Source organism: Alosa sapidissima, chromosome 11 (genome assembly GCF_018492685.1).
Source record: "Alosa sapidissima isolate fAloSap1 chromosome 11, fAloSap1.pri, whole genome shotgun sequence".
In the NCBI taxonomy this organism is placed as follows: domain Eukaryota; kingdom Metazoa; phylum Chordata; class Actinopteri; order Clupeiformes; family Clupeidae; genus Alosa; species Alosa sapidissima.
Genome location: NC_055967.1, coordinates 9,971,563 through 9,999,303, shown reverse-complemented (window position 1 = coordinate 9,999,303; position 27,741 = coordinate 9,971,563). Strand labels below are relative to the sequence as shown.

General features: G+C 42.8%; 1 protein-coding gene across 10 annotated transcripts in view; it reads left to right on the top strand.

The window, feature by feature from the left end:
• Positions 1 to 27,741, top strand: part of pclob (piccolo presynaptic cytomatrix protein b) — an 81,851-nt gene that overhangs the window by 12,057 nt on the left and 42,053 nt on the right. For 9 of the 10 annotated variants that reach the window (XM_042110152.1, XM_042110153.1, XM_042110160.1 and 6 more), the window contains 8 exons: positions 602 to 4,245; positions 4,282 to 7,444; positions 9,209 to 10,063; positions 10,277 to 11,161; positions 11,327 to 12,166; positions 12,382 to 14,220; positions 14,972 to 15,916; positions 25,457 to 25,978. In XM_042110152.1, the coding sequence (XP_041966086.1) occupies positions 602 to 4,245; positions 4,282 to 7,444; positions 9,209 to 10,063; positions 10,277 to 11,161; positions 11,327 to 12,166; positions 12,382 to 14,220; positions 14,972 to 15,916; positions 25,457 to 25,978 (12,693 nt within the window). The remainder of the gene's footprint in view (positions 1 to 601; positions 4,246 to 4,281; positions 7,445 to 9,208; positions 10,064 to 10,276; positions 11,162 to 11,326; positions 12,167 to 12,381; positions 14,221 to 14,971; positions 15,917 to 25,456; positions 25,979 to 27,741) is intronic. The other variant, XM_042110159.1, reaches the window with a different exon arrangement.

Genomic DNA, 27,741 nt, shown 5'->3' with positions numbered 1-27,741 from the left:
ATATACAGTCCAGTCCAGTAAATGGGAAACAAGCACAGAGTCCAAGTCATAAACTAGTTAGTTAGTAACTAGCTAGTTAACACGGTACTACTGGACACAGAAGGGAGTAGCGTAATTTGATTGGATGTTGAACAAATTTAAAATTAAATAAATACCAAAATTAACAGGGCATGTGATCCAGAAAGAAGACAATCATGTTACTTTCAGATTATGCATCTGAAATGGCACACATTTGTTCTTGAACATAATAACATACAAGAAATTACCAAATCTCAACCAAAGAGCAAGGTCTGAACTATATAATAATATAATGCTACAATATTAAAATATAGAAAATATATATTTCAATTAAAATAAAATAAATGCAAGAGTGTTTTAAACATAATTTAAACATTCATTATGCTAATCTGTACTGGCATGAAATGCTTCCGTTTGAGGAGTTGGAGAGGGGAGTTTCCAGGTGTGTGGCCTTTTTCCTCTCTATCTACAGGTTCTCAGGTATTTTAAAGGATTGTGACCAGCACACAGTAAGTGAAAAGTGGAGTCTGTGGAAAAGTGTTGGGGCATGCAAGAGTGATTTATAAATTTAATATCATTACAGGTCAAGGAGTGGCTATGTTTAAACTGCCAAATGAAACGGGCACTTGGAGGAGATGATCCTCCTGGACCTATGATGAAACCTACACCACAGTCTAAAAAACCCTCCCCAGCATCCCAACCCTTTAACAAAGCAGTTCCTCCCCCTGTCTCACCTCAGAAGACACAGGGATCACCACCTGTGACTGGAAAAGATGTGAATAAACTTGCCCAAACTAGCCAGTCTGCTCCATCTACCAAACAGCACCCGCAACAAAAGCCCCCTCAGCAGGTCATTGACAAAACACAGACAACTAAAAATCAAGCCTCCCCTGCCAAATCTGCTCCTTCTACACAATCTGAGCCTCCAAAAGAAGAGACTAGCTACTTTGGCTTAGGCTTTGGTGGGGTGAAAGACACATCCAGATCCCGTTCTCCCTCACCACAGCCCACAGGACCTATCACTGGCAAGGTTTTCGGCTTTGGCTCTTCAATCTTCAGTCAAGCGTCTAATTTGATTTCATCTGCAGTACAAGATGAGGGCCCCACAAAATCCCCAGCTGTTCAGAAAGATTCTTCATCAGCCCAGGCCTCACCCAAAATATCAACTGGTGACAGCAAGGCATTGCCTACAAAGAAAGAGGATGACAAGAAATCAGAGGTTGCAAAACAAGAGCAAAAGTCATTTGATCAAAAGAAAATAGAGGCAAAGCCAGCCAGTCAACAGTCAGATGATCTTTTGAAAGATAAAGAGAATATGACAAAAGGGAAACAACTATTAGGTGAATCATCAAAAGTCACTACAGAAAGAAAGGCTACTTCTACCCCTGGTTCTCTTCAGAAGAAGCTGCTTTCATCAGAACAGCCAGCCAAGGAAGAAGCTAAGCCTGTTCCATCACCTGCCAAAAAGGTCATCCAAGAGGATAAAAAGCCTGAAAGTCAGAAACCATTAAGCCAGGTCAGTGCTAATGGGATGAGACTAAGTAATACAAACTCAACAGTCCAACAGTCTCCACAGCAAAATGCCTCTCAGCCACAGAGTGCTGGCCCACCTCAGCAGCAGCAAATACCAAGCTCTGCTGGTTTGCCTGTCAAAGGCACACCTCAAACACAGACTGAACCACAGAAGCAGGATTCAGGATTGTTTGGCTTTAGGTTTGGTGGGGCTAAAGATAGATCTAGATCTCAGTCACCATCATCTCACCCAGAAGGCTCTGTCTCTAACAAAGTTTTAGGGTTTGGATCATCTATTTTCACTTCAGCATCTAGCTTTATCAGCTCTGCTGTGCAAGATGAATCAACAAACGAACAAGCTAGTGCTAGCAAAGACTCTACACCTAGCCTATCAAATCAAATTAAATTAGAAGACAGTAAACAAATAGATGAAAATCCTGAGAATAAGAAGCCTATAGAAACAAAGCCTGTTTCTATGTCAGCCACTAAACCTACTGCTCCATTAAAGGCTGGAAACAAGGAAAAAACTCTTGCCACACCTGAACCCAAAGATACTGTAGCTGATAGTTCCCCACCCTCAACACAACCAGGTAGTGTAGAGGGAAGTAAACTGTCTTCTAGCACTAAAGCTGGACCAGCTCAAAAGACAACACCATCTGATCAGAAACATGCTGATGATAAGAAAGTAGATGAAAAGCTAGGTTCAGCACCACCCAAACAATCTATTGCCTCACCTCCCATGAAACATCCCTCTCCCCAGGAAGTCTCTCAAAAACCTCAACAACCAACACCCTCAAACACAGCTTCACTTAAGAAATCTGTCCCACCATCATCTGATCCTCCTAAACAGGATTCTGGATTGTTTGGGTTTAGCAGCCCATCTAGATCCCAGTCACCTTCATCTCAAACACAAGCGTCAGTTTCTGGGAAGGTTTTAGGGTTTGGTTCATCTCTTTTCAGCTCAGCATCCAACTTAATCACCTCAGCTGTAGAGGAGAACTCAAACAAACAACCCACTGGAACAAAAGATTCTGTGCCCTCAGTTTCCTCTCCCAAAATTCAAAGTGACACCAAACCCCTGCTTAAATCAACATCAGATGATAAGAAGGTTGAGCAACCAATGTCTACAGGAAACAAGCAAGAAGAAAAGAAACCAGAGGTTAAGAAACTGAATGTAGACTCCCAGGCCACACCACCATTAGTTTCAGTAAACACATCTTCCAAACCACAAGTGCAAACACAACCACAACAGAAAGAAACAGCATTATCCTCTTCACAAAGCAAACAGGCCACACCATCTGTGCAGACAATGAAAATTGAAACTGCTAATATTGTTCCAAGTTCAAGTGAAGATAGCAAAGTTCAAGAGCCAGTTAAATTAGCTAAATCTCCTAGTCAGACACTGCCAAAACACCAAATCTTACCACAAAAACCCAGTCAACAGTCTCCTGCCAAAACTGCATCACAACCCAAATCTGAAACACCAAAACAAGAGTCTGGATTTTTGGGATTTGGTTTTGGTAAAGACAAACAGCCTGCGTCAACTCAGTCCACAGAATCTGTATCTGGGAAGGTTTTTGGATTTGGATCCTCCATCTTCAGTTCGGCATCAAACTTTGTGACATCAGCTGTCCAGGGTGAATCCACTGCCACAGCACCTAGCTTGCAGAAAGATACTGTATTACAAGCCTCTCCCAAGAAATCAGAGCCAGAACCCAAACCAACTACTGTACGAAAAGAAGAAAAGTCATCAGTGAAACAACAGAGCAAGGCATCAACTTCTACACCTACAACAAAAGTGCCTGACATGCAGGAACAAGTGGAACTGAAATTACTAGACAATAAACAGGAAGATAGAAAGGCCATTATTAAGAAACAAGAAATCAAGACAGAGAGTGATAGACAAAAACAAGACAATACCAAAGTAGAAGGCATCAAACAACAACCCTCGGGTATAACACCAACTACTAAACAAATCAAAGACCTTCCAAAAACAGCTCCTGAAAATAAAGATTCTTTAACAACTGGTTCCCCACAAAGAAAGGAGATTGCCCCATCAGCACAGCCAAGCAAACCAGTTACAATTCAAAAAGCACAGCCAGGCAACGATAAACCTGAGGATAAAAAATCTCAAGATCCAAACTTCAAATCTGGAATAATTTCCACAATGATTCCTGAGCATGAATCAATAAAAAATGAGGTTTCTGGAAAATCAAATGTGAACACAACCCAACCCAAGCAGGTTCCCCCAGAGCCAAAACGTTCACAACAACCTCCTCCCCAACCTCATGTGCAGGCTGCAAAGTCACAGCAGCCAGTGCCAAAAATGGTTGTCCCATCTACAAAACCAGTGTCCTCTGCACAGTCTGAACCTCAAAAGCAAGAATCCAGTTTCTTTGGTTTTGGATTTGGAGGACTGAAAGATACATCAAGGTCTCGTTCACCTTCACCTCAACCAGCAGGATCTGTTTCAGGAAAAGTACTAGGATTTGGCTCTTCAATGTTTAGTTCTGCATCTAATTTTATATCCTCTGCAGTCCAAGATGAACCATCCTCTGTGGAAAAGGGAGCTGTTCCACCAACATCTCAGCAGAAAGGAGCTATTCAACTTCCACCTGGACAAAAGGGAGTTGCTCCACCACCATCAGAACAAAAAGGAGCTGTTTTACCACTACCTGGGCAAAAGGGGGCTGTTCCAACACAAGCCCCTCCAGCATTACAAACCACAGCAGAGTCTAAACAAACCATTACAGAAAAAACAGTAGAGAAAGCAGGTGATGTAAAAACAGATGCTGAGAAAGTAAAAAACCCTGATAATATTGGATTATCTGTTAAGAAGCCAGTGGAAGCAACAGTTAAGAATCAAAAAGAAGCTTTGGAAAAGACAGATGAGAAGCAAAAAGGACCACAGGAACAAAAAACGAACATTCTTACTCGGGAAGACAAGAGACCACAAGAAAAAGCATCTCAGGAACAAAAATCAGTGGCCATAGAAAAGAAGACACATAAACCAGAGGAGGATATTGTGGAAGAAAAGGAGGACAAAAAGACAACAGAGGACAAAAAAGCATCTGGTGTGTCTTTCATCATGACAAAAACAGACAAGGAGCCTCAGGCTAAAACATCATTAACTCCATTAAATAAAGAGTCTACACCATTACAATCTGTAAAGGAATATGTTCCTTCATCTGCTTCTCTTGAAAAGAAGGAACCAGTCCACATAACACCACAATCAACCAAGAAAGAGTCTGAACAAACTACCACTCAAGGTAAAACCATTGCAACAGGTGTCAGACAACCCCCACCAAAAATGCCTGACCCACAAAAGATTCTTGACAAACATCAACAGAAAACACCCAGCAGTAGTGACTCACCAGTCAAAGCTAAACCACAAGCAGAGGCCAAAACTCCAAAACAGGAGTCCAGCTTTTTTGGGTTTGGGTTTGGTGCGGCTAAAGATGCATTAAAATCACAGTCAGCCTCTGCAGGCGTTGTTTCCGGCAAAGTTCTTGGCTTTGGCTCCTCCATGTTCAGCTCAGCATCCAATTTAATCACATCATCTACACAGGAAGAGCCTTTAGAAAAACAGCCTGTGGTGCAGAGAGGCCCTGCACAATCACAAGTCTCACCCAAAACTCCTATCATAGAGACAAAAAGACCTGCTGTTGAGACAGCAGTTGACAAAACATCTGAAAAGGTTGTGTGTAAGAAGGGAGTGGAGGGGAAGAAACCAGAGAAAAGTGGTGATGAGCCACGGCAAGAGGAGAAAACAGTGGAAAAGAAATTAGATGAAAGAAAAGTAGATAAAAAACTGGATGAGACAAAACAGGAGAAAGCAGACAACAATGAAGCTGTGGCTGTGACAGAAAACAGAGAGAAGAGAAAGCAAGATGAAAAGAAAGAAGATAAAATAAAGTCTGAGGAAATTAAACCTGAAGCAAATAAAGACATCCAGACAACAGGGAAAGATAATAAATTAGAGAGGAAGAGTACTGAGAAATCTGAGGAAAAGAAAACTGATAAGAACAATTCAGAAGTTACTAAACTAGAGGTTCAGAAGTTAGTAGAGGCCAAGAAACACATAGAAAATTCTATTGAAGACAATAGGCAAGTCAGTCAAACAGATAGAGTGAATCCAGTAGATAAAACGTCAGATAATGCTAAACTGAAGGATATAGAAACTCCCACTGTTGCCAAAAAGCCCTCAACAACATCACCACAGCCATCACCTCAGAAAAATCCTTCTTCTACAGATGACACAGAAAAGGCAAAACCACTTCCTGGATCAGTGCAAACTACTATGAAGTCAGATTCTTCAAAACCTGTCCCTAGCACTAAAGAAGGCAGTCCTCAGAAACCTACTGAAGTGCCAAAGCCCTCAGAGGCACAGAAAACACAGGTACAAAAGAGCACAGCATTGACTAAAGAGTCTGATGTTAACCAAACTCAAAATCCTCCTCCACAAAAATCTGCCCAACAGCAAGCACCTACTAAACCTCCACAGCAAATGCCTAAGGGTCCTGCTAAAACCCCACCACAGCCACAGCCCGAACCTCCAAAACAGGATTCTGGATTTTTTGGTTTTAGTTTTGGTGGGGCTAAAGACAGATCTAGATCTCAGTCTCCCTCAACTCAGCCAGCAGATGTGAGTGGGAAGGTGTTAGGTTTTGGCTCATCCATTTTCAATTCAGCATCCAGTTTTATCTCCTCGGCCGTGAAGGATGAGCCAACTACTACACCTGCATCCACTCAAAAAGAACCTGCACCTGAATCTGCACCAGGTCAGCCTGGTAAACAAACTGTGGGAGACACTAAACCAGTCACTGCACATAAGATAGACAGTCTTAGATCAGATGAGGAGAAAGAAAAGAAAAGTGGTCCAGATGAAATTAAAAAGGGCAGAGGGAAACTGGATGATAAAAAAACAGAAGTACAAAATGTTGCACAAGGGAAGGTAGAACAGAACCTTGACAGAAGCAACCCAGATCTCAAAGCCTCTGTGGCAAAAAATACCACTTCAGTCTCACTCCAAAAGAGTGCTGCACTGCCTGCATCTCCACTGAAAGAGCCAGGAACACCAGCAGAACAAACAGGCAAGGCAGAATTTGCAAAACCCATTACCAAGTCATTAGACCAAAATATATTGCAGGCTAAAACTGATAGTAAGACATCCCAAGATGCTTCCAGCACAGCAGCAACCAAAGCACCCACTGTTTCACCTGATACGCAACCACAACCACAAAATCCAAAACAAGTACCAACAAAGCCTCAACCAACACCAGGTGGAACAACATCCCCTGCCAAAACTGTGCCACAAGCACAGTATGTGCCCCCTAAGCAGGAAACCAGCTTTTTTGGCTTCGGATCTGGTGGTAAAGAGGCTCCCAAAACCCCTGCTGCTTCAAAGCTTAATGAGTCCATGTCGGGAATGCTGTTTGGTTTTGGTGGGGCTAAAGACACATCTAGATCCAGATCACCTTCACCACAGGCCACAGAGTCTGTCTCTGGGAAGATGTTTGGCTTTGGGTCCTCCATTCTCAGCTCAGCTACAAACTTAATATCTTCAGCTGTCCCGGATGAGGCACTCAATACTCCTGTGGCCCAAAAGGAGTCTTTGCCAGTCCAGGCCTCTCCTAAGAAAATGGGAGAGAAACCATCTGTGATACAGACGCAAGAGGGAAAACAAACTTTGCAACAGCAGAGTCAGACGTCATTGGTAGAGACAAAACCAGGTCTTGTGTTAGAGCCCACATCATCACCAACTCTGAGCAGAACAACAAAATCCTCGTGCCCTCTCTGCAAAGTGGATCTCAACATGGGCTCCAAGGAAGTACCAAATTACAACACCTGCACTGAATGCAAGAGTGTTGTATGTAACCTCTGTGGATTCAATCCAGTGCCACACCTCACAGAAGTAAGACTATCTGTTCAAACAAGCAACAAAAGACATTATTTTAAGTTTAAAACATTTCATTTCACACAGTAGTGCACAAAGACATTCACCTTCCATTGCCATGGTTATCGCTCATTTCCAGATGTTTGCTATACTACTAAACTTTTCTTTCTGATTGGACTAATAGTATTGTGATTTACTTTACACTGTGTATGCCTTTTGTGTGCATGTGTTACTCTATATTAATGTTTTATTTATAGTTTTTAATCTTGATATTGTGTTATTAGTTGTGTAATTTGTGGTACTTAATACATTTCGTTAAGGCCTACTGCACAAACAAAAGGCAGATCTGTCAGTTTTTACATATAAAACGCAAATGTCTATTGGATGAGATTAATGTAGTCAAATTATTTCGAAAGGATATGTTTTAGTAAGGTCAAAAGAAGCTATATTTGGACAGATCTGTCTTGAGGTATCTCTACAATGACATACCTGTGTGCAGTCTGCTTATATTTTATTGCTAGTGATAAGTTTCTGTATTTTGTTGGGTGGATGGTCCTGTTGGAATTTTTCAGCATGCACACCTGTTCACCCAGTTAACTTGTTTTCAATATGATGCCGTTTTTTAGATAAATATGTAATTTTAACTTTGAAGTGAATAATGTATAACTTCAAAGACATTTTACAATATGCTATTCACGAGCACAGCTCTACAAAAGACAGTGGCTATTGATCCAGACAGTGTTAAAATAGTACCATTGCTATTTTATCAAAAATGCTGGCAAAACAATGTAATTTGCATCATCACCTTGTTCTAGAAACACAACACTTGAAAATTGGTAAACCATAGTCAATCCATAGGTCACACTAAGTTGGATTCCTTTGAACTATTTGGTCCTACTGAATAATGTTGGTTGTTGTTCAGGATAGATTTTAAACTGCAGCCTTATAGTTGAAATTATCATATTATGCATTACCTGATGACACATGTAATGTTAGTGGCTGCATGTTCTTGTCTCAAAACTGTTTTAGATTAAAACTGCCTTTGAGCCTGGACTTTCAATGGCAGAAATGCATCAAACTGCAAAACCAAGTTGAAATGGACAGTACCATTTTCTCACACATTTAGAATGTGCTGCAACCATAGATGAGCTGGTCAAATACACATTTTGTTTTTGTCAGAACATGGTAAAGTGGGTATTTCATTGTTTTGTCAGAATCTGGTTTAAAAGCCACTCTCTTTCATAGTCTTACTTATAGGCTATATTGTTTTGAATAATACATGTTCTTTGAAATGCTGTCCTGCCTAACAAACTGTTACAAATGCTAGGACAGTGGCATTCATTATAATACTTTTGTGTGTTCTTCCATTGTTTATAATGAACCATGCATTGAGAAGCTCTTTGAATGTTACCTGGAAAGTGCTTAATAATGCAGGCTATTATTATTGTAGATGTATGTTTTTTCTGTTGGTAGTGTGTTGGTGTTTGTGTTTTTGTTCTAATTCTATTGAACTTTAATTTATTTTGTGACATTGTGAATAAACATCAATATTCAGACACTTACTCAACTCAACAACTTTTTTTGTATCATTAGGTACTGTTTCTGTTTATACCATTTTGCATCCAAAACTATTAATTTAATATTGTATAAAACATGAATTAATATTTGCAGGATGCATGCCTTTTTTGCAGTACTAACACAGTGTAATACTCTTGTTTTTGTGTACAGTATGTGATGGGTGGAATAACAGATGCTGATAACATTGTCTCTTTATCATTACAGGTACAGGAATGGCTTTGCTTGAATTGCCAGACACAGTGGGCTCTTGGAGGTATGGAACCTCCAGGCCCTCCTATGATGAAGCCTCAGGGTAACAAAGTACTGGCACCTTCTCAACCAACTGGCAAGGATGCACCTGTACCAGACTCTACACAGAAGATGGCGTTACCTCCAGCAGGGGCCCAAGAGAAAGACAAAAAAGTAGAGAAATTGCCCGCTGCTGAAAGCAAAGCTCCTACTCAGCAAGGGTCTGGGAAACCTGCACAGCCAGCTGTGAAAGCTGAGGCTTCTCCAGCTAAATCGCCGGTACCAATGCCACAGGCTGAGCCACCCAAGCAGGATTCTGGCTTGTTTGGCTTTGGCTTAGGTGGTCTGACCGACACTTCTAGATCCAGATCTCCCTCACCACAACCTGGCGAGTCAGTGTCTGGGAAAGTTATGGGCTTTGGCTCTTCCTTCTTCAGTTCAGCATCAAATCTGATCACATCTGCTGTTCAGGATGAGCCAACTCCTCCCACAGCCCGTAAGGAGTCTGTGTCAGCTCAGGGTCCTGCAAAGGCTCCACCAGCTGCAGAGACTAGACCAGCTGCTGCAGCACAGAAACCGGAGATGGAGGAGAAGAAACTACAAAATAAGAAGCCTGAGGAGAAGAGGCCACAGGGTGCCCCTCAGGCTAAGGTGACAACTGAGCCACAGACAAAAGAATCTCAGCAAAGTTCTGTGGGTTCATCTTGTCCACTCTGTAAAGTTCCTCTGAATATAGGGTCTAAGGATCCTCCGAATTTCAACTCTTGCACTCAGTGCAAGGCTACTGTATGCAATCTATGTGGATTTAATCCCACACCCCATCTGACAGAGGTAAGCCACGATCAAGAACCATCAAATAACAATTTAGAAACATGTTTATATACTGTTACCTCATGATGTGTATCACAACCAGTGTATTTAAATGAGTTGTGTCCATGTATAACACATATTATTTGATATATGCATGCTTTTTTTGCTGCAATTTGCGCTATTTGCAAAAATATATAATTGTGTATCATTAATATTAATATTATACTGTTACAGGCCAAGGAATGGCTTTGCCTGAACTGCCAGATGCAACAAGCTCCAGGACCTCCGGTGATGTCACCGCAGCCACAACCCAATAAAACCCCAACAGCATCACAGCCCCAAACTAAAATGCCATCCTCTCCTCAGAAGAAAGAAGAAGCCAAACCACCAGAGCCCACCCAGCAGCCCCAACAGCAAAAACCTACCCAAAAAGAAGACCCTGGTAAACAGCAAATGCCAAAAGGTGCAACATCTCCAGCCAAAACTGCTCCACAACCAGAGGCTAAACCACCTAAGCAGGAGAGTAGCTTGTTTGGGTTTGGGTTGGGTGGCATCACAGACACAGTTAGGTCGAGATCTCCTTCTCCTCAACCTGTGTCTGGGAAGGTTATGGGCTTTGGCTCTTCCCTGTTCAGTTCAGCATCAAATCTGATCACGTCTGCTGTTCAGGATGAGCCATCTCCTACACCACCTACAACCCGTAAAGAGTCTTTGTCAGCCCAGGGTCCTGCAAAGGCTCCACCAGCTGCAGCAGCACAGAAAACAGAAGAGAAGAAGCCTGTGGCACCCCCTCAGGTCACTGCACCGTCAGCTACAGAGACCAAACCACCTGCTGCACAGAAACAAGACAAGAAACCAGAGGACAAGAAGTCAGAGGACAAGAAGCCAGAGGTAGCTGCACAGGCTAAAGCACCATCAGCTCTAGTTAAAAAGGAGGAACCTCCAGCCAAGGCTCAAGAGACTCAACCTGGTCCATCAATGGGAAAATCATCCTGCCCACTCTGCAAAGTAGACCTCAACATTGGCTCCAAGGACCCGCCCAACTATAACACCTGCACCGAATGTAAAACTGTTGTGTGCAACCTTTGTGGATTCAATCCTATGCCTCATCTCACTGAGGTGATTGTTCAAATATTCCATTGTTATTGTACATTTAAGTAGTAATGTAGTTTTTTGTGAATTATTTGACAGTGGATGTAGTATGAAATACCACCACATTGAAACCGTTGGATGATTACACTGTTGTTCCACAATACAGTAACTGTAACCCTTGTACTGTTGCAGGTTAAAGAATGGTTGTGTTTGAACTGCCAAACTCAACGAGCCCTTCGTGGAGTAGAACCTCCAGCTGCACCACAGGAGAAGAGACCACAGGACAAACCATCAGTAACTGCTACCACTAAAACCCAACAGCCAGACCCAGGGAAACCTCAACAAAAGATTCCAGAAGGACCTCCTCTTGCTAAGCCCGCACCACTGCAAGAAGCAGAGCAACAAAAGCAAGAGGGTGGCTTATTTGGATTTGGATTTGGAGGAGCAAAAGACAAAGCTCGGTCTCGTTCGCCATCACCTCAACCTGCAGAATCTGTCTCAGGGAAGGTCTTTGGGTTTGGCTCCTCCTTCCTCAGCTCAGCCTCAAATTTGATCACCTCTGCAGTTCAAGATGAGACCCCTGTACAGCCCCCCTCCCGAAAGGGCTCCATACAAGCCCAATCCCCTTCCCAACCAGCTTCCCGAAAGGGATCTGTCCAAGCCCAACCGCCATCCCAACCAGCTTCCAGAAAGGGTTCTATCCAGGCTCAACCACCATCCCAGCCCCCCTCCCGTAAGGGCTCTGTCCAAGCCCAACCTCCTGCAACTGATTCCAAGCCATCAGCCACAGCTGGTCAGAAGCCTGTGGAAAAGAAACCGGAAGCAATCAAAACAGAGGAGCCTGCAAAAACCAAGGCACCATTGACACTGCCTAAAACAGATCCTGTTCCCAAAGCAGTTCAGTCCTGTCCTCTGTGCAAGGTGGATCTTAACATGGGCTCAAAGGATCCTCCAAACTATAACACCTGCACAGAATGCAAGAATACAGTTTGCAATCTGTGTGGCTTTAATCCGATGCCACATCTCACAGAGGTATGTATTTCAAGTTCTTCCTCAGATTCTGTTTTAATGAGTTGTCTTCAGATTCAAGTTCAAATAACAATATTGAGGCTGATTATTTTTGTGTTTTTCCACACTAGATTTGCTTAATCATGTTTCCTACATATGGACACCTAAAATGTATCTGTTCAATACACTCCTACAAAATATAATTTTATACCATTAATGAACATCCCACCCAATTTTAGGTCAAGGATTGGCTTTGCTTGACATGCCAGATGCAGAGGGCAACTGCTGGCATGGAACCACCACAACCACCAATGATAAAACCTCCATCACAGCCTACTAAGGCCCCAGCAATGCCACTCCAAAAGGAGACACCTGTTACTCCTGCACCACAGCCAGCAGAACCTGCAGCTCCAGGGTCACCTAAAGTCAAGATTGCTCCTGTTGCAGCTTCTCCCAAAACAGCAGAGGCCCCAGCACCTGCCTCACCCCAAAAAGCCGCTATACCACCAGCCTCACCTAAAGTCAAACAAGCTCCAACGCCTGGGTCACCAAAAGTTAAGGAAGAACCAGTGCCACCCTCACCGAAAAAGAAAGAAGTTCCAACTCCATTGTCACCACTAAAGAAAGATGTGGTGGAAGCAGGATCTGTGCAAAGACGTCAGTCAATACCAGGTGTTTCAACACCTCCCCTTAGAAAGGAAGCTAGTGAAAGTGGCTCTCAAAATAGGAGACAGTCCTCACCAGCTGCAGCAGTATTACCAGGATCGCCTCTTGCAGGTTCTCCTAATAGACAACCATCATCTCCAGTTGTTACATCTCCAGGATCACCTCTGAGAAAAGCAAGCGTGGATGCTGGTCAGACGCAGAGGAGGCTGTCATCTGCTGGAGCATCTCCATCTCCAGGCTCACCTATAAAGAAGGAGACTGTGTCAGATAGCTCTCCACTTAGAAGACAGTCCTCTCCTGCCACAGGAACACCTCCAGGGTCACCCTCAGCAGGCCCTGAAAGCAGGAGGCAGTCATCCCCTCTGGTGGCTCCCAGTCCAGTTTCACCAAAGAGCAAGCAGGCTCCAACACCAGGGTCTCCAAAGCTGAAAGAGGCTCCAGCACCAGTTTCAGACAAAAAGAAAGAAGCCCCTGCACCTGGGTCACCATTGAATAAGGATGAAGTGGATGTAGGTTCTCCAAACAGGAGGCAGTCCTCTCCTGCAGTACCTGCCACTCCAGATTCAACTGCTGCGAAAGAAAATGCTGCAACAGCAGCAGCACTTAGAAGACAGTCCTCACCAGCAGTAGCACGAGGACAAGTCCAGAAGCCTGCTTCACCCAAACCAACCGAACAACCAACCTCTACCGAAACCAAGCCAAGTGCCACCCCACCAAAGCAACCAGTAACCCAGCAGACACCTCCACAGAAGGGGCCTGCCACACAGCAGGCACCAAAAATGGAAAAGCCAGCACAGGCACCTTCAGCTCCCAAACAGGAATCTGGATTCTTTAGCTTTGGATTTGGAGGTAAAGCAACACCAAAAGATCAGCCTCCAACATCTCCAAAACCAACAGAGTCTGTGGCTGGGAAAATGTTTGGCTTGGGTGGTCTCACAGATACAGCTCGATCTCGCTCTCCATCACCACAACCTGCTGAGTCGGTGTCCGGGAAGGTTATGGGCTTTGGCTCCTCCTTCTTCAGCTCAGCCTCCAATCTCATCACCTCTGCTGTTCAGGATGAGCCAACTCCAACACCACCGGCTACCCGTAAGGAGTCTGTGTCAGCTCAGGCCTCCACTAAACTACCAGTGGGAGCAGAAACAAAGCCACCTGCTGCACCAAGTCAAGAAAAGGAGAAACCAGAAGTAGTTCAAGTGAAGGAACCACCAGCTCCCACTAAGAAGGATGAAACACCATCCAAGCCCTCAGAGGTACAAGTTTTACCAGCTGCAGCGAAAACATCTTGCCCGCTCTGCAAGGTGGACCTTAACAGAGGCTCCAAGGATCCTCCCAACTACAACTCATGCACTGAATGCAAGAATATTGTGTGCAACCAGTGTGGTTTTAACCCCATGCCACATGTAACTGAGGTAAGATAATTCATGAAAATGATTTTAAATGTGAAAATAACCTTTTGTCAAAAATGAAAAAAAAACTTAAGTCTACAGCAATCATGTAAAGACATATTAGAAAGACAACTCTTTTAATTGCCTGGAAATATTTAAATTAATTCACAAAACCAAAGTCCATATAATACCAAATAATAATGCTTTGAATGCAGAGGAATATGGGGAACCACATACTTTAATTTTGTTTCATTTTTGGGAAATAAAACCACTCATTAGGAAGGGTATCCCATAGAGGAAACTATCTTTGAAAGGCCTACCGGTATATCTATAGATAATTTACTATAGTCTGTATGGTTTTATTTTGACATTTTTATTTTTATTTTATAAATATATATAAATATATTTATAAAATAAAAATAAATATAGAATAAATAGTGCTAAATAATTGTTTGTTTTGCATTGTTGCTGACAATACTCAGATTTCCAATTTTCCTCATTTCAACACACTAGACACACTTCCCAGTTAGTCTGAGATGATAAATTTACTGTAAAAACAGATTATACTCATGGGATACTAATACACTGTGTAAATGAGGTGATATGCTTGTGGATTACACTCTCCTTGGAGAGTAATTTACACGCCTCATTGGAAATAAGGCATACTTATTATCCAAACCCTATTTATTGATTTCTATGTCAAGGTAAATATTGAAACAACAGCCTATTAATGATGGGAGTGCACTTGACCCCAGTTATTTCTAAATTGTTGCAGGTTAAGGAGTGGCTCTGCCTGAACTGTCAGATGCAACGAGCTCTTGGGGGTGTAGAACCACCTGGCCCACCGGTGAAGGCACCTCAGAAGCTGCCAAGCAAAGTTTCTGCTCCACCATCACCACAGAAAAAGGAGATCCCTCCCAGTGTGGAGCCTCCTCAAAGTCAGAAACCCACAGTTGTTGAGAAACCACCAGATCAACTTCCTGCTGTGGCCCCTCAGCAAAAACCAGCTCCACAGCAAGAAGTTGGGAAACCACCACAGCAACCATCCAAAGGGGCAGCCCCGCCACCTGCCAAGGCAGCTCCTCCTCCACAGACTGAACCTCCTAAACAGGAGTCTGGATTCTTTGGCGGCTTTGGTTTTGGTGGAGCAAAAGACACCGCCAAAGCTCAGCCTACACCCCCATCTAAGCCAGCAGAATCTGCTACAGGATTCTTTGGCTTTGGGAGTCGCACAGACACCGCTCAAGCTCGATCTCCTTCACCTCAACCCGCTGAGTCAGTGTCCGGGAAGGTAATGGGCTTTGGCTCCTCTTTCTTCAGTTCAGCATCAAATCTGATCACGTCTACTGTTCAGGATGAGACATCTCCGACACCACCTACTGCCCGCAAGGAATCTGTATCAGCCCAGGGTCCTGCAAAGGCTCCACCAGCTGCGGACACTAAACCACCTGCTGCAGCACAGAAACCAGAGGAGAAGAAGCCTGAGGCTCCTCCAAAGGTCACTGCTCCATCAGCTGCAGTTAAAAAGGAGGAACCTCCAGCAAAGCCCTCTGAAGCTCTAGCCTCCAAACAACCTGCTCCTCCTAAGTCATCGTGCCCGCTCTGCAAAGTGGATCTCAATATCGGCTCCAAGGATACTCCCAACTACAACACCTGTACAGAGTGCAAGAACATGGTGTGCAACCTTTGTGGATTCAATCCCATGCCTCATCTTGGCCAGGTAAGAACAATTTTTACATTTATTCTAACTAGCTGAGCAGCTGTGCATCTTGTCCCCTGTTGTGCAATGTATGGCTTGGTTATAAAGGAAAAAAGGTCAAAGGAAAGGCATTGCGCTTTGTGGGAGCTTTTAGAACTTACTCATTAGAATCAAGTGTTTCAAGCGTTATCTAAAGAAGGATTAAGTTGGTGGCATTTATTATCTGATGCACATGTAGTTGGCTGTTAGTCAAGGCTTAAAATAGTGAGATCTGTCTGTTCATTTGTTGTTTCTGCCTGTGGTCAGTGGATGGAGCATTGCTCTGTCTACCATATTAATGTTTTATTTAAAGTACAATCGCTGAGACTGTCTGATATCAGTATTGCCCCAAGGTTTTATCTAGAGTCGCATAAATGTAACAAACAATGCCTTTAGTTATTTTTCACCTAATTTCATTACATTATCTACTCTGATGTCTCTCTTGAATTTGTATCCCCTTCAGACTCCCTGTACTGTTTATCATTCTGGCAGGGACAGAATGAATAGCTGTGTGAGTGTGTGTGTGAGTGTGTTTCTGTATGTGTGTGTGTTTGTGTGTGTGTGTGTGTGTGTGTGTGGACTGTGGACTCTCCTTGGTAGTTCCCTTGAACTCTATTATGGACCCTCATCATTGTGCATTGTCCATATCATTGCATTCTTGCTCTTTGTGAGAGTTGCCCAAGTGGGGAATAGTCTGCTAAATTCATTTAAATTAAATTTAAATCTAGAGGGATACAGTAACCGATTGGGGTTCTTTCTCTGTAAACATTCAAGTCCATTGGCCAGATGTTCAATAAAAGCCTTGTTCTGTAGTGAAGTGATTTTACTTTCCGAAGCCAGACATGCCATTTTCAAACATTGACTGCGGCTTTGCCTGCAGAATTCCGAGGGTATTTATCAGAAGGAGGGAAAGGACCTTTTAAAAGCAGGATTGTAAATTAGATAAATTTGGCATTTTATTTGGTTAGCTGCCCAGACCATGACTTTATATTGTTGGTGTGTGTGTGTGTGTGTGTGTGTGTGTGTGTGATGTGTATGTGTGTGTGTGTGTGTATGTGTGTGAAAGAGTGTGTTTAGAGAAGGTGTGTAAACTGTCCTAGCTCGGCTTGTGTGTCAGTTATTTCCCTTAGATAGTTGCATTGTTTACGTGTAATGTGTGTTTGTGTGTACTGTATCCACGTACCTTGTTCATAGTGAATATTCATGAGCGTGCTGCTGGGACAGCTTCCTCTAATGTGAAATGTGTTAGGCAGCCTTTCATGCAAGTGTCCTGCCCTCCCTGCAGCCTTAACGCCACATATATATGAAATTACATAATGGCTCATGCAAAGATCCGGCCAGCAGCGGAGGAGGGTAGGAACTCTATTAAAGTGATTGAAGGTTGTGCAACAGCATTAACCCAATGGGATCTTATGGGTTTGCGCGCATGTGTGTTTGTGTGTGTGGAAGCTGTGAGCACATGGGCATGTGTGTGATATGCCAATAAGTGGTGGTAAGATTGTTTTCATTGTAACCCCTGTGGGTCTGTGCATATCCTTTATATGTTGTACCGATATGCTGTATTCACCATCTGGTCCTTGCCCAAAACAGGGGGAAGATGGTACTGTTCTTCGAAATCACCAAAATCATTCACATACTCTCTGACACCTACAGCCAGCGACCTCAGCTCATTCCCACTGTCCCAATGTGATCTTGATTCAGTTAAGAGAGTGGCTGAACAAATGCTGTATATGTAATACATCACATTTGTCACTGGTTTCTAGTGATGTGCATTCATGTAAGGGAGATTAAGGAAGATTTCATATCACATATATGAGCAATGTGACATTTTCACTGTCACACTGTTCCCTCCATGACACGTCATAGAGAAGAGAAGCTCTGTGTTTGAGGTTAATGTATGTGTACAGAACAGGATCAAGTGACCTCTCAGCCCTGTCATGCCACAGTATAGCCAAACTACTCATTATTGTGAAATCACATAACAAATGTTCACAATCCTATTAGGAAATAACAATTTATATACATGTGAATCTGATCACAGTCTTTCGAACATTTCCCTAGTGATAATAGTGGCTATAATAGTCCATGATAGTTGTCCATATTGCTGTGGTATTTTGCCATTGTTTCCAAATGTGTCATCTATTTACCAGTTCTCCTAACACAAGCCATGCTAAACTCATAAATCCTTGCAGTACTTTCTGTTTTGGTCTCCCAGCTAAATGATGGGGGTGGTATAAACACTTGAGTCTTTGAAGTTCTAATTGGCAATTTCATCTAGAACTAAATAATGTTAACAACATTAGAGACTCCAAGAGTACATCCAGAAGCTTGTATGTACCTCTCTTATTCTGGAAACATTGGGTAAAATCCACGCATAGACATGAATCTATTAGACAAATACTGAGGGAATTTTATATACCATATATTAAGCTCAGATAGTATCTAAAATGAGAAGGAAATACTGTTACCTTCAGAGAGAAGATTTAAATAATTATGTGGGTCTCCAGGTAAGACTTGAATTATAGGTGGTCAAAATGTGTTAATAGTCTATTTGATGTAAATACGTAGCCCTGAAGAAATAATTTTATTATCCACCTTTATCTCTAAATGTAAGTCATGCTCCTTTTAGGCCTATTTAAATCCCAAAGGATTTAAAATGTCAAGCCTTGCAGGGGCTGCAGTAGAAATGTTGTCCAAGATATGTACACAGGGAGAACATAATGGAGAAATGGAGAGAGGATGAAAAGGGGAGGACAGAACAAGGGAAATCACTGGCGAGAGAGAGTGCAAGAGAGAAAAAGAGAGAGAGAGAGAGAGAGAGAGAGAGAGAGAGAGAGAGAGATAGAGAGAGAGAGAGAGAGCATTAGACCAGGACAATAAGGCACAACTGATGAGAAAATCACTCTCCACTCAGAGACGTGACCTCAGCACCAGACAAGCATCAGTCTTTTCAGCTCAAGGCTTTTTTTAAGCCCTCAACCACTGTGATGCGTGCTCTTTTGACTGACAGGCACGGCCTATTCTTTGGGAATCATTGAAGCAGCGTTGGTGGTATGTTTAGTGAAAACCAGAGAGAAAAAGTGAGAGGGAAAAGATGGAGTGTGAGAGAAATGGGGTGAAAGAGGAGAAGAGAGTAATGAAAGAGAAACAGTGGAAGGAAGATGTCAAGAGGCAATACATTAAGGAAAGATGGGAAACACAGAGAGGACTCGACTGATGAGAAGATGGAAGGGTAAAAACGAGAGAGAGAAATAGAGAGAGAGAATAAGAATGGAGAGAGAAGAAAGAGAGACGAAAATAGAGGGAGATAATGGCACTCGGTTCATGTCATGACCGGCAGCAATTTTAGCCATTTGTCTCACACCTCCCCCTTCCATTTCTGCCGAGCCGATCATAGCCAGTTAGTGGACATGCCTTATCGCTGTCATTAGCACAGCCGCATGCGTTTAGTATTAGCACTGGCTGAAATGTGAGCATCCCCTGACAGCTGAGCTGGGATATGGTGTGCCGGCCCTGCAGCCTACCTGTAATGAGGAGAGAGTGTGGAAAGACCCAAGGGTTGTGTGTGCTAGTTGCACATTAATAATGCAGCTGTTAGCGTTTTAGGAGACAGGTAAAGCAGGTTAATCTAATGTAATTATGCAACGTTGACCTGGTGTGCCAGAGATCATTAGAGTAATGTGCTTCTATGCATTTGGCATGATTTTGGCCAATAAATACTCTATTCAGGTGAAACATTGCAATGCATTAGCATTTTCTCACAGGAATAGGGTTGGCTTGTTGTGTGTCACCGTACCAAACTGTTGATCATTTGATGTTATTTTCAAGAATTCAAAAAATGATATGTCCTCATTGAAAATGGCCAGTTTTTCCAATATTTTTGTTTTAAATTCATGTCCATTATCTTGTACAACTGGTTTTCAGCTTCATTTTCAGTCAATGAAATCAACAAAATCATTACCCACTAACAAAAGTGGCATGATACTGAAAATAGCTCTTAATGACTTCAGGGGCGGATTAGATTCTCCTATCATATTTTACCAGCAATACTCAGAGGAGCACTGCATGCAAACGTTTTAGGCGTGACTGTGCTCTCTCTCATCTTTGACTGGCAGCTGTTCTCTGCATCCCCCGCCAATCCACACTCATAATGACATTAGTAGGTCTCTCCGATGCAACAGTATCTGTGCAGCATTCTTTGTGAATTCCCGAGGTGTTCCAAAGCTGTGTAAAATAGCCAGCGGTGAGGCAGAGGCACATGCCACAGCCATCGTTCTTGCTCGGTCGCTCGCTCGCTCTCGAGCGGCTTTTGAAGGAGTGAGCTCACAGCACAGCCCCCAGTCTCTAAGCCACTTTGCATGTTTTCGGTCATTTAAAAAGCACCACCAGGCAAAAGAGCACTGGGACGCTGAAGCCCAGGCCTGGCTTTGCTGTGAGACGAGGTGTTGGATGGCAGCCAGTGTTTGGCTAAACGAACCTCATTTTTTTTTTTCTGACTGCATTCAAATCTAAGTGTCGCTGAGATAATCAATTCAGCAGCTATCTAAGGGAAATAACAGACAGACACACACGCGCACACACACACACACACACACACACACACACACACACACACATACACACACACACACACACTCTCTCTCACACACTGTGCCATCTTCAGCCTCGCTCCTCCAACAAGTACATGTAAACATCCCCACAACCAGAAGCAGCAATTCTCAGGACCAATTCTCGGGATAGCACTTTCCTCATTCTATATTCCTGTTCTATATTCCTCTTTTTCATCTCTCTCTGTCTCTCTTGCCCCCCCCCTCTATGTCTCTCTCTCACTCCTCCACTCCCCTCCCCTGCCCATGCAGTGCTGTTTGTCAGATTGCAGGACCCATGGGCCTGCACTCCATTCTCAGTACAGAGCACTCAGCTTATTACAGATTAGTGGGTCAAGATTCTCCATTATCATACTGGCTGATTTATCTGGCGTGAGGCACTGTGGGGGCTGTTGAAAATGCAGTATATTAGCCAGCAACATCTGTTGCCAAAGGCATCTGCCAGGAAATCGATAAGGTGCCAGAGCAGGTTCCGCTGTAGTGGCACCGCACCAAGGCTCTGATATACAGTGCGGGCTCTTATTCAATTCCCCTCTCAAATTATATTCAATACTGTCTCCTTAAGCCTCAAAGGCCCAATAGAGCCCTTGAAAACCCTGGGAAGATGTAGACAGGAATATTATTATGACCTGTAGGATGTTATTCAGTGACTGCATGGTCGCAGGAAATGACCTTGAGCTTGTGTGAGATATTTAGTTGCTAAAGACCTGAGGATGGGTAATATATTTGGTCAGTCATCCAGGGCAAATGACATGGTATTGTTAAGGAGATGATTGAACCCATTAATCTTGAATGCTCTGCTCTGTCTTATTTTACCAGGTGCCATATCAGGCAGGATAGTTAAAGTGTATTCATGTGAATGATGGAATGAAAGAATGTTAGGGAGTCATGTAAAATATCTGCAAGTCTTCTTAATTCTATTAATGTGTGTGTGTGTGTGCGTTAGTGTGTGAGTTTGTCAGCATATATGTTGTATGCCACAATTACCTTGTTTGTAGCTGCTCATCTAGCAGCAGGGGGTTGGCATTACAGTATGGTTCATCACAGAACACGTGCTGCTCTGTGTGGCCTTTTCCAGCCCTGACTGGGAGCTCAATTAAAGAGAAGGGGGCTGGCAGGCGGCCAGTGAGCCACGTGACCCAGCCACTACTGCTTCAGTCGGCTGCCATCCCCACCCCAAGAGACAGGTACCCTGGGCGAGATATCCAGCTTGATGGGGCTAGTTAGCGCTGCTCACAGCATGCCAACAGCATAAACAGCATAGCCCATACACTTGCACAGATTAGACACCTTCCTTTGGTACTGCTCATTTTGTATGTCTTTATAAGGCTTTGCCCAATTGGAGAATAAATTGGTTTCTATTGAAGATGGATAATAGTCAGACTCATTAAGCTTTAGATATAGCTGTGATGGGCTTATTTCTATGCCCAGTAGTGACTGTCAAAGATCTACAGCTATTATTTTCCACAAGATATGGGATACTTATCCAGACCTATCAACATTCATTTGAGACAGACAGGTTGCGTAACTCCAGTTGTAAATAGCATCTTTAGAGAATTTGAACTCATAGGAAAATCACAATGAATCCATACTTCAAAAATCAATAAAAACAGAACAAGTCTCTGATTTTTGTAGTTGTCCAATGGCTTTACAGAAGAGTGAAGAGCCGTTTTGACCTACCTGTGACCTTTTTCAGAATACAAAACAATATGCTGTGGGCAGAGGGTGCATATTAATTACACAGCATCCATCCAGTTTCATGCAGAAAGACATGGCATGAGCAGCTTATCACCTAGTGCCGTTAACAATCACCACCCAGTCCCTCAGATGATTAATTCACACAAGCTTTTGAAACACTCTATGTACATTTGTAATTGTTAGTGTAAATGATTTTTTGTGGTTTAAGTTTAGTAGTACCATCTGTGAGTTGGAGGCCATTGGAGAGAAAGAAAAAAACAAGAATCAATGCAAGGGCGCAATCTTTCTTCCTCTGATTACTAATTAAGGGCTTGATTGGCGCCGCAGTCACAGGCTAGTGGCACAGCTCCTCTGATTAGCCTAGGTGTGCTGTGGAGGGAGACAGCTCATTCATGTGCTCAGACCCCTGGCACAAGCCCATCACCACAACTCCCAGGATAGACCTACAACCACTGAATTCATAAACAAAGTAGATTATCCATGCTAGTGCCAAGTATGAATCAATCAGGCAATTAATGTGAGGTTTGGATTATGTGAGCAGGATAATATTAAGATTCAATTATGGTTTAGCTTACATTTTAATTTTCATCATAATCGTCATAGTTGCACATAACATGTCAAAACGTTTGTGTAGAGACGTTTGTCTTCTTGCAGGATGAGTGTGGATGTGTGAGTGGAACCTGGCCTTGGTGATCAAAAGATTAGTAGCTCAATCTTGCTCCTGATTGTAGATTAGACCCCAGCTGGATTCCTTTATAAAGGGCAGAGGCAGGAATTCTCTAGGCAGTGTGATCGTGTCTGTAATTTATTTTTATAAAGGCGGCTTTGAGCGGATGTCAAGGGGAGCTGTGCACCACACATACCGTTGCCCACTCTTGGTTGCCAGTTGATTAGCATTTCAGTGGAATGGAGGTACATTATGATTCTGCATTTGTCTCAGGCATTTCTTCCCCTGCATTGCAAGCCTTTCACTCGAAACCTTCAGAGAGATACATCACCCCAGATTCACCAAATCTCCATAGGGTTTCCTGCACGCACAGAGCTTCACGTGGATTTGAAGGAAAGGCGGCTTTGTGTTTCAGACTGATGCAATAATCACCAAATTTGAAAATCAATGAATATACATTCTTACCAAAAATATCAAAGTAACAATGTCAGTCAGGAAAGTTGGAGTGATTAGTGCAACATATTATTATAAAAACTGTTAAAACAAAACAATAGACTTTTGGGATGTCACCTTCTAAATACATAGGCACAGCCTTGTTTACCGAGAAATTTAGTGGGTTATTGTAGCCTCCAGTATTCCTTGACTGTTGTGTGTTTTGCCCAAGTGTAATTACGCTGTCATGTTGTGTTACAGTGAACTGAGCTATTGCTTTCTCTAGACACTCATGATTACAGCCAGAAGCTTAGCCACATTATTTTTGCATGGTGGTGTTCTATGCAATCTTTCTTATAAGGCAATCTCTGTATCTGTAAGGATTTGTTAGTTACACATTCATTTCAACTAATCCTAGCTATGTTATTTTTCTCACAGCATTTTTCTTGATAAATTTTGCCGCCTTCATTCATGCATGGAAAGAAGGGCGATGGTATCCATATTAATCTGATAATCGTTCATGGACTGGCTATTTCTCCAAAAATATTTGATGCCGTGTCCCGTGAGAATACTTGTTGCAGTCCATAAAGGACAGCAAGTCAAGTCTCTGCAAATTACATCTATTATGATATGATATCTGCTTCTATGACTTGTGTTATGATTCACAGATCAGAGAAAGAAATAAGTTGCCAGTAGTAGTCTTCTATCAAAACTGTTAATGTGCTGCAATAAAAATCGGGAAGAACATCATTCGCGTAAATGTGGCAGCTCCATCCAATGACAAACACTTTCTCTTTTTTTTCTGGGAAAAAGAAGAGTAGAAAACGTTTTTCACCCGCTCTTTGTAGCCAATAATGAAATGTCAGCCTTTGACAAAGAGGACTCCATTAGAATGCCTGTGAATACAAATTAAGAGATTTGAGAGTGTTTCTGAGTCAGAGCAGTGATGTGTGAAAAGAGGTCTCCTAGCTTCTCAACCCAGAGGTTTAGGTCAGGGCTGGAGCTTGTTAGGTCCTCTCTGTCCCCTTCTGTCGTCGTCTGTACAAGCTGTCAGCTTGCTCATATTCTTTGCCGTGCTATTTCTGGGAGTGATTAGGGTTCCGCAGCTACACATCTGGCATTAAAATAAGCCTGTGTCTGTGAGGGGAAAAACACTGGACAGAGAGGAGGTTACATCACAGCCCAGGACTAAGTGTAAAAGTACATGAAATATTATTTTGTTTGCGTCACCAGGCACAGCATCTTTAATCTCCCAGGGAAAACATGGCATCTGTGTTTGTGCACGTGTGTGTGTGGAAGGGATTTTCCTTTTCTACTTCCTCTCTCTCATTTTCTCTCTCTCGCTCTCTCACTCTCTCTCTCTCAATCACTCCCCCCCTTTATATGCAATCATACACGCTCTCTGCAAACACATTGCTCATAGTAGTCCCATATCCTTACATCTAGTCTGTCTCATTTTACATATTTACATATTCCATGTTTCACTATCCCAATGTCAGCAAGTGAAATCAGGAGAGGCTTAAGACAAAATGAGTCAGAAGGGAATGCAAATTCTTTTTCCCAAATGAAATGCTACTCATGAAATGCAGAGTATTAGCATATCTACTGAGCACTGCAGAGCACTGGCTGGCTAAACTGTTTGGCTGACTCATGTACAGCCATGTGTTTCATATGTATTTTTTTACTGTAGCACCTAACACAAATAAATTGTATACAAATATCTCTGGCATCACACAGAGTTATGTTTTCTTGGTTTATCAAAAGTATGATGTTAGCTGGCAAAGGGATAGAATTATTGTGTGGAGTAATCCAGCGATTAATGAGGATTCTTGTTGTCATAATTACATGTTTACATAATACCACAGATATCCTCTAAATTGAGAATTAAAGTACTTTTAAAAGCCAGCCAACCAGTTTCATACTGGGCCTATATGGCCACCATAGATAGAATATTTAGAAAATTGATTAAATGAATGATATTCGGAATACATACCAGAGCACCAGGCTTCAGAAATGTTTTTGGTAGCTTGCTGTGTCATTTAGTTTTGATGAAGTCCAATGATTACTGAAAACCTCCCTATAGTATTGAGTAATCTTGTGAACTGTTTCTGTCCACAGAACGAGTGGCTCTGTTTGAACTGTCAGACCCAAAGGGCTCTCGCTGGACAGCTGGGTGACATGGAAAAGATGCCAGCACCAAAGCCACAGCCAGCTAAAGCAGAAAAGCAGCAGCCCGCAGCTCCTCCCAAAGTGCAGCCTGCAGTGCCCAAAGAGGCCATGGTGCCCATTGCATCTCCAGCAGCCTCCAAACCTGCACCTCCTAAAGAGGAAGTAGTATCCACTAAGGCTGGAGACCTTCCTGTTTCACCTGCTCCTGCTGCACCTACAACATTGCCCACTGCAGCCATTGTCTCTACCGAAACACCTGCAGTGCCACCTGCCTCAGCTGCTCCACCTGCAGGTTTTGCAGTGCCACCCAAAGAGCAGGCTGAGGCTGTGGCACCACAGAAGAAGGAGGCAGAGAAGACAGTGGCACCTGCCCAGGCAGTCGAACCAGAGAAGGTTCTTGCTGTGCCAGCTCAAACTAACATTCCCACTGCAGAGCTTAAACAAGCAGTGGCTGTTCCACAGGTTGAACAGGTAGCGCATGCTATGTCTGGTGATGTTGTAGTCGATGTTAATGTTGATGTATGTGCCGTCCATGTCCTTGATGTTGTTGATGTCCTTGTCAGAGAGGATGACAGAGACAAGGAGGTCCTCACAGAGGAACTTCCTGACAGAAAGGGGGAAATCATGGAGCCTGTAGATAGATCTACAGGAGACTTGATGATCGCAGAGAGCATAGATGAGGGACAGCAGGAGACAGTGGACAAAACCGCAGAATCAATGGACACCTCTACAGAGTCAATATCTTCAGAGCTTTCTCTAGAGGAGCAGTCTGAAACAGAAGCTGATCATGCTGATCTAGTTTCTGATGCAGGGGAAGATGCTGAATTATATGATAATAATGTTTCTGAGGTCCAAAGTGAGGAACTCTCTGAAACCCATGAAATTGCTGAAATTACATCTGTTGTAGAAGATGTAGAGATATGTGATGGGAAATCTGACATGCTTTCAGTTGTTGAGTCTGCAGTGCAAAATGTACAACTCACAAGTCCTGAGGCATTAGAGAGGGAGGAGATACTTCAAACAATTGACAGACAGTCAGAAGTGACCTCAGCTCTCCTGTCAGAACAAGAGTGTGAATCATATGAAGACATTGTTGAGCAGATTGCTGAGGTGTTATTTGATGAGTCAGAAATGCATGATGCATCACAGATCATGGAAGGGTCTGAAATAGATGATGATGATGATGCAGAACAAGGTCAGGTCAGAGAGAAGTCTGAATTGTATGATGGAAGTGTAGAGCCAGTTTCTGAGGTCTGTGTAGAAGAGTTAGAAAAATATACTGACACTACCAAACTTGTGTCTAGTGACCTTAAAAAGGATAATGAAATATTTGAAGAAAATGAGGAAGGATCACATGCGTGCAATGGAAATACAGTGCACAGTTCTGAGATCTTTGTTCAGGAACCTGAAGTAAATGTGGAAGATAAAGAAATAATGTTAGAGCGCCTGGAAGAGAAGAATGAAATTCATTTTGAAAATACAGAAATAGGTAGAGTAGGCTCTGAGGTTCCAGTTGAGCAGGCAGAAGTATGCATTGATGATGTTGAGCAGGCCTCTGAAGTTTCAGTAGAAGAGAACAAAATAGATGCAGAAAAGAGTGAACTTATTTCCGAGGTCCCAGTCATAGATACTGATGTGTGTGCAGAGGAGTCCAAAATTATTCCTGAGGCTTATGTGAAAGAATTAGATGTGTATGCTGAATTGAAGTCAGAGTGTCTTGTACAGAAAGAGGATGCATGTATTGAAACTAAAGCAAAGGCCTCTGACACTCTAGCTGAATCTGAAATACAAGCTGAGAAATCAGAGATACTTTCAGAAGTCCTGGTCCAAGAGCCTCCCATAAAAGACATTACTGTAGAAGCAGATACAACTATTTGTGATACCACAGTAGATATGCTATCTGATAAGAATGAAATTATTACAGAGCATGTGATATATACAAAAGACTATGAATTTACACACAGCATAGTAAATGATCCACAAGTGGAAAAGGCACAGTCTGTGTCGGAATCCACTGTCACATCTCTGTCAACTGAGAATAATGTAGATGCTCTTTCAGACAAAGTGGATGAAAAAATCAAACCTCTGGAAGCTTTTGCTGGAGACTCTACTGCAGTTCATGTAGACGAACTGCTTGACACACAAAGTGAAAATGCAGAGGGGACTCTGGATATCGCTGTAGAGCAACCACCATATACACCAGAGAACAGTATGACATCTGTGGAAGTATCCAC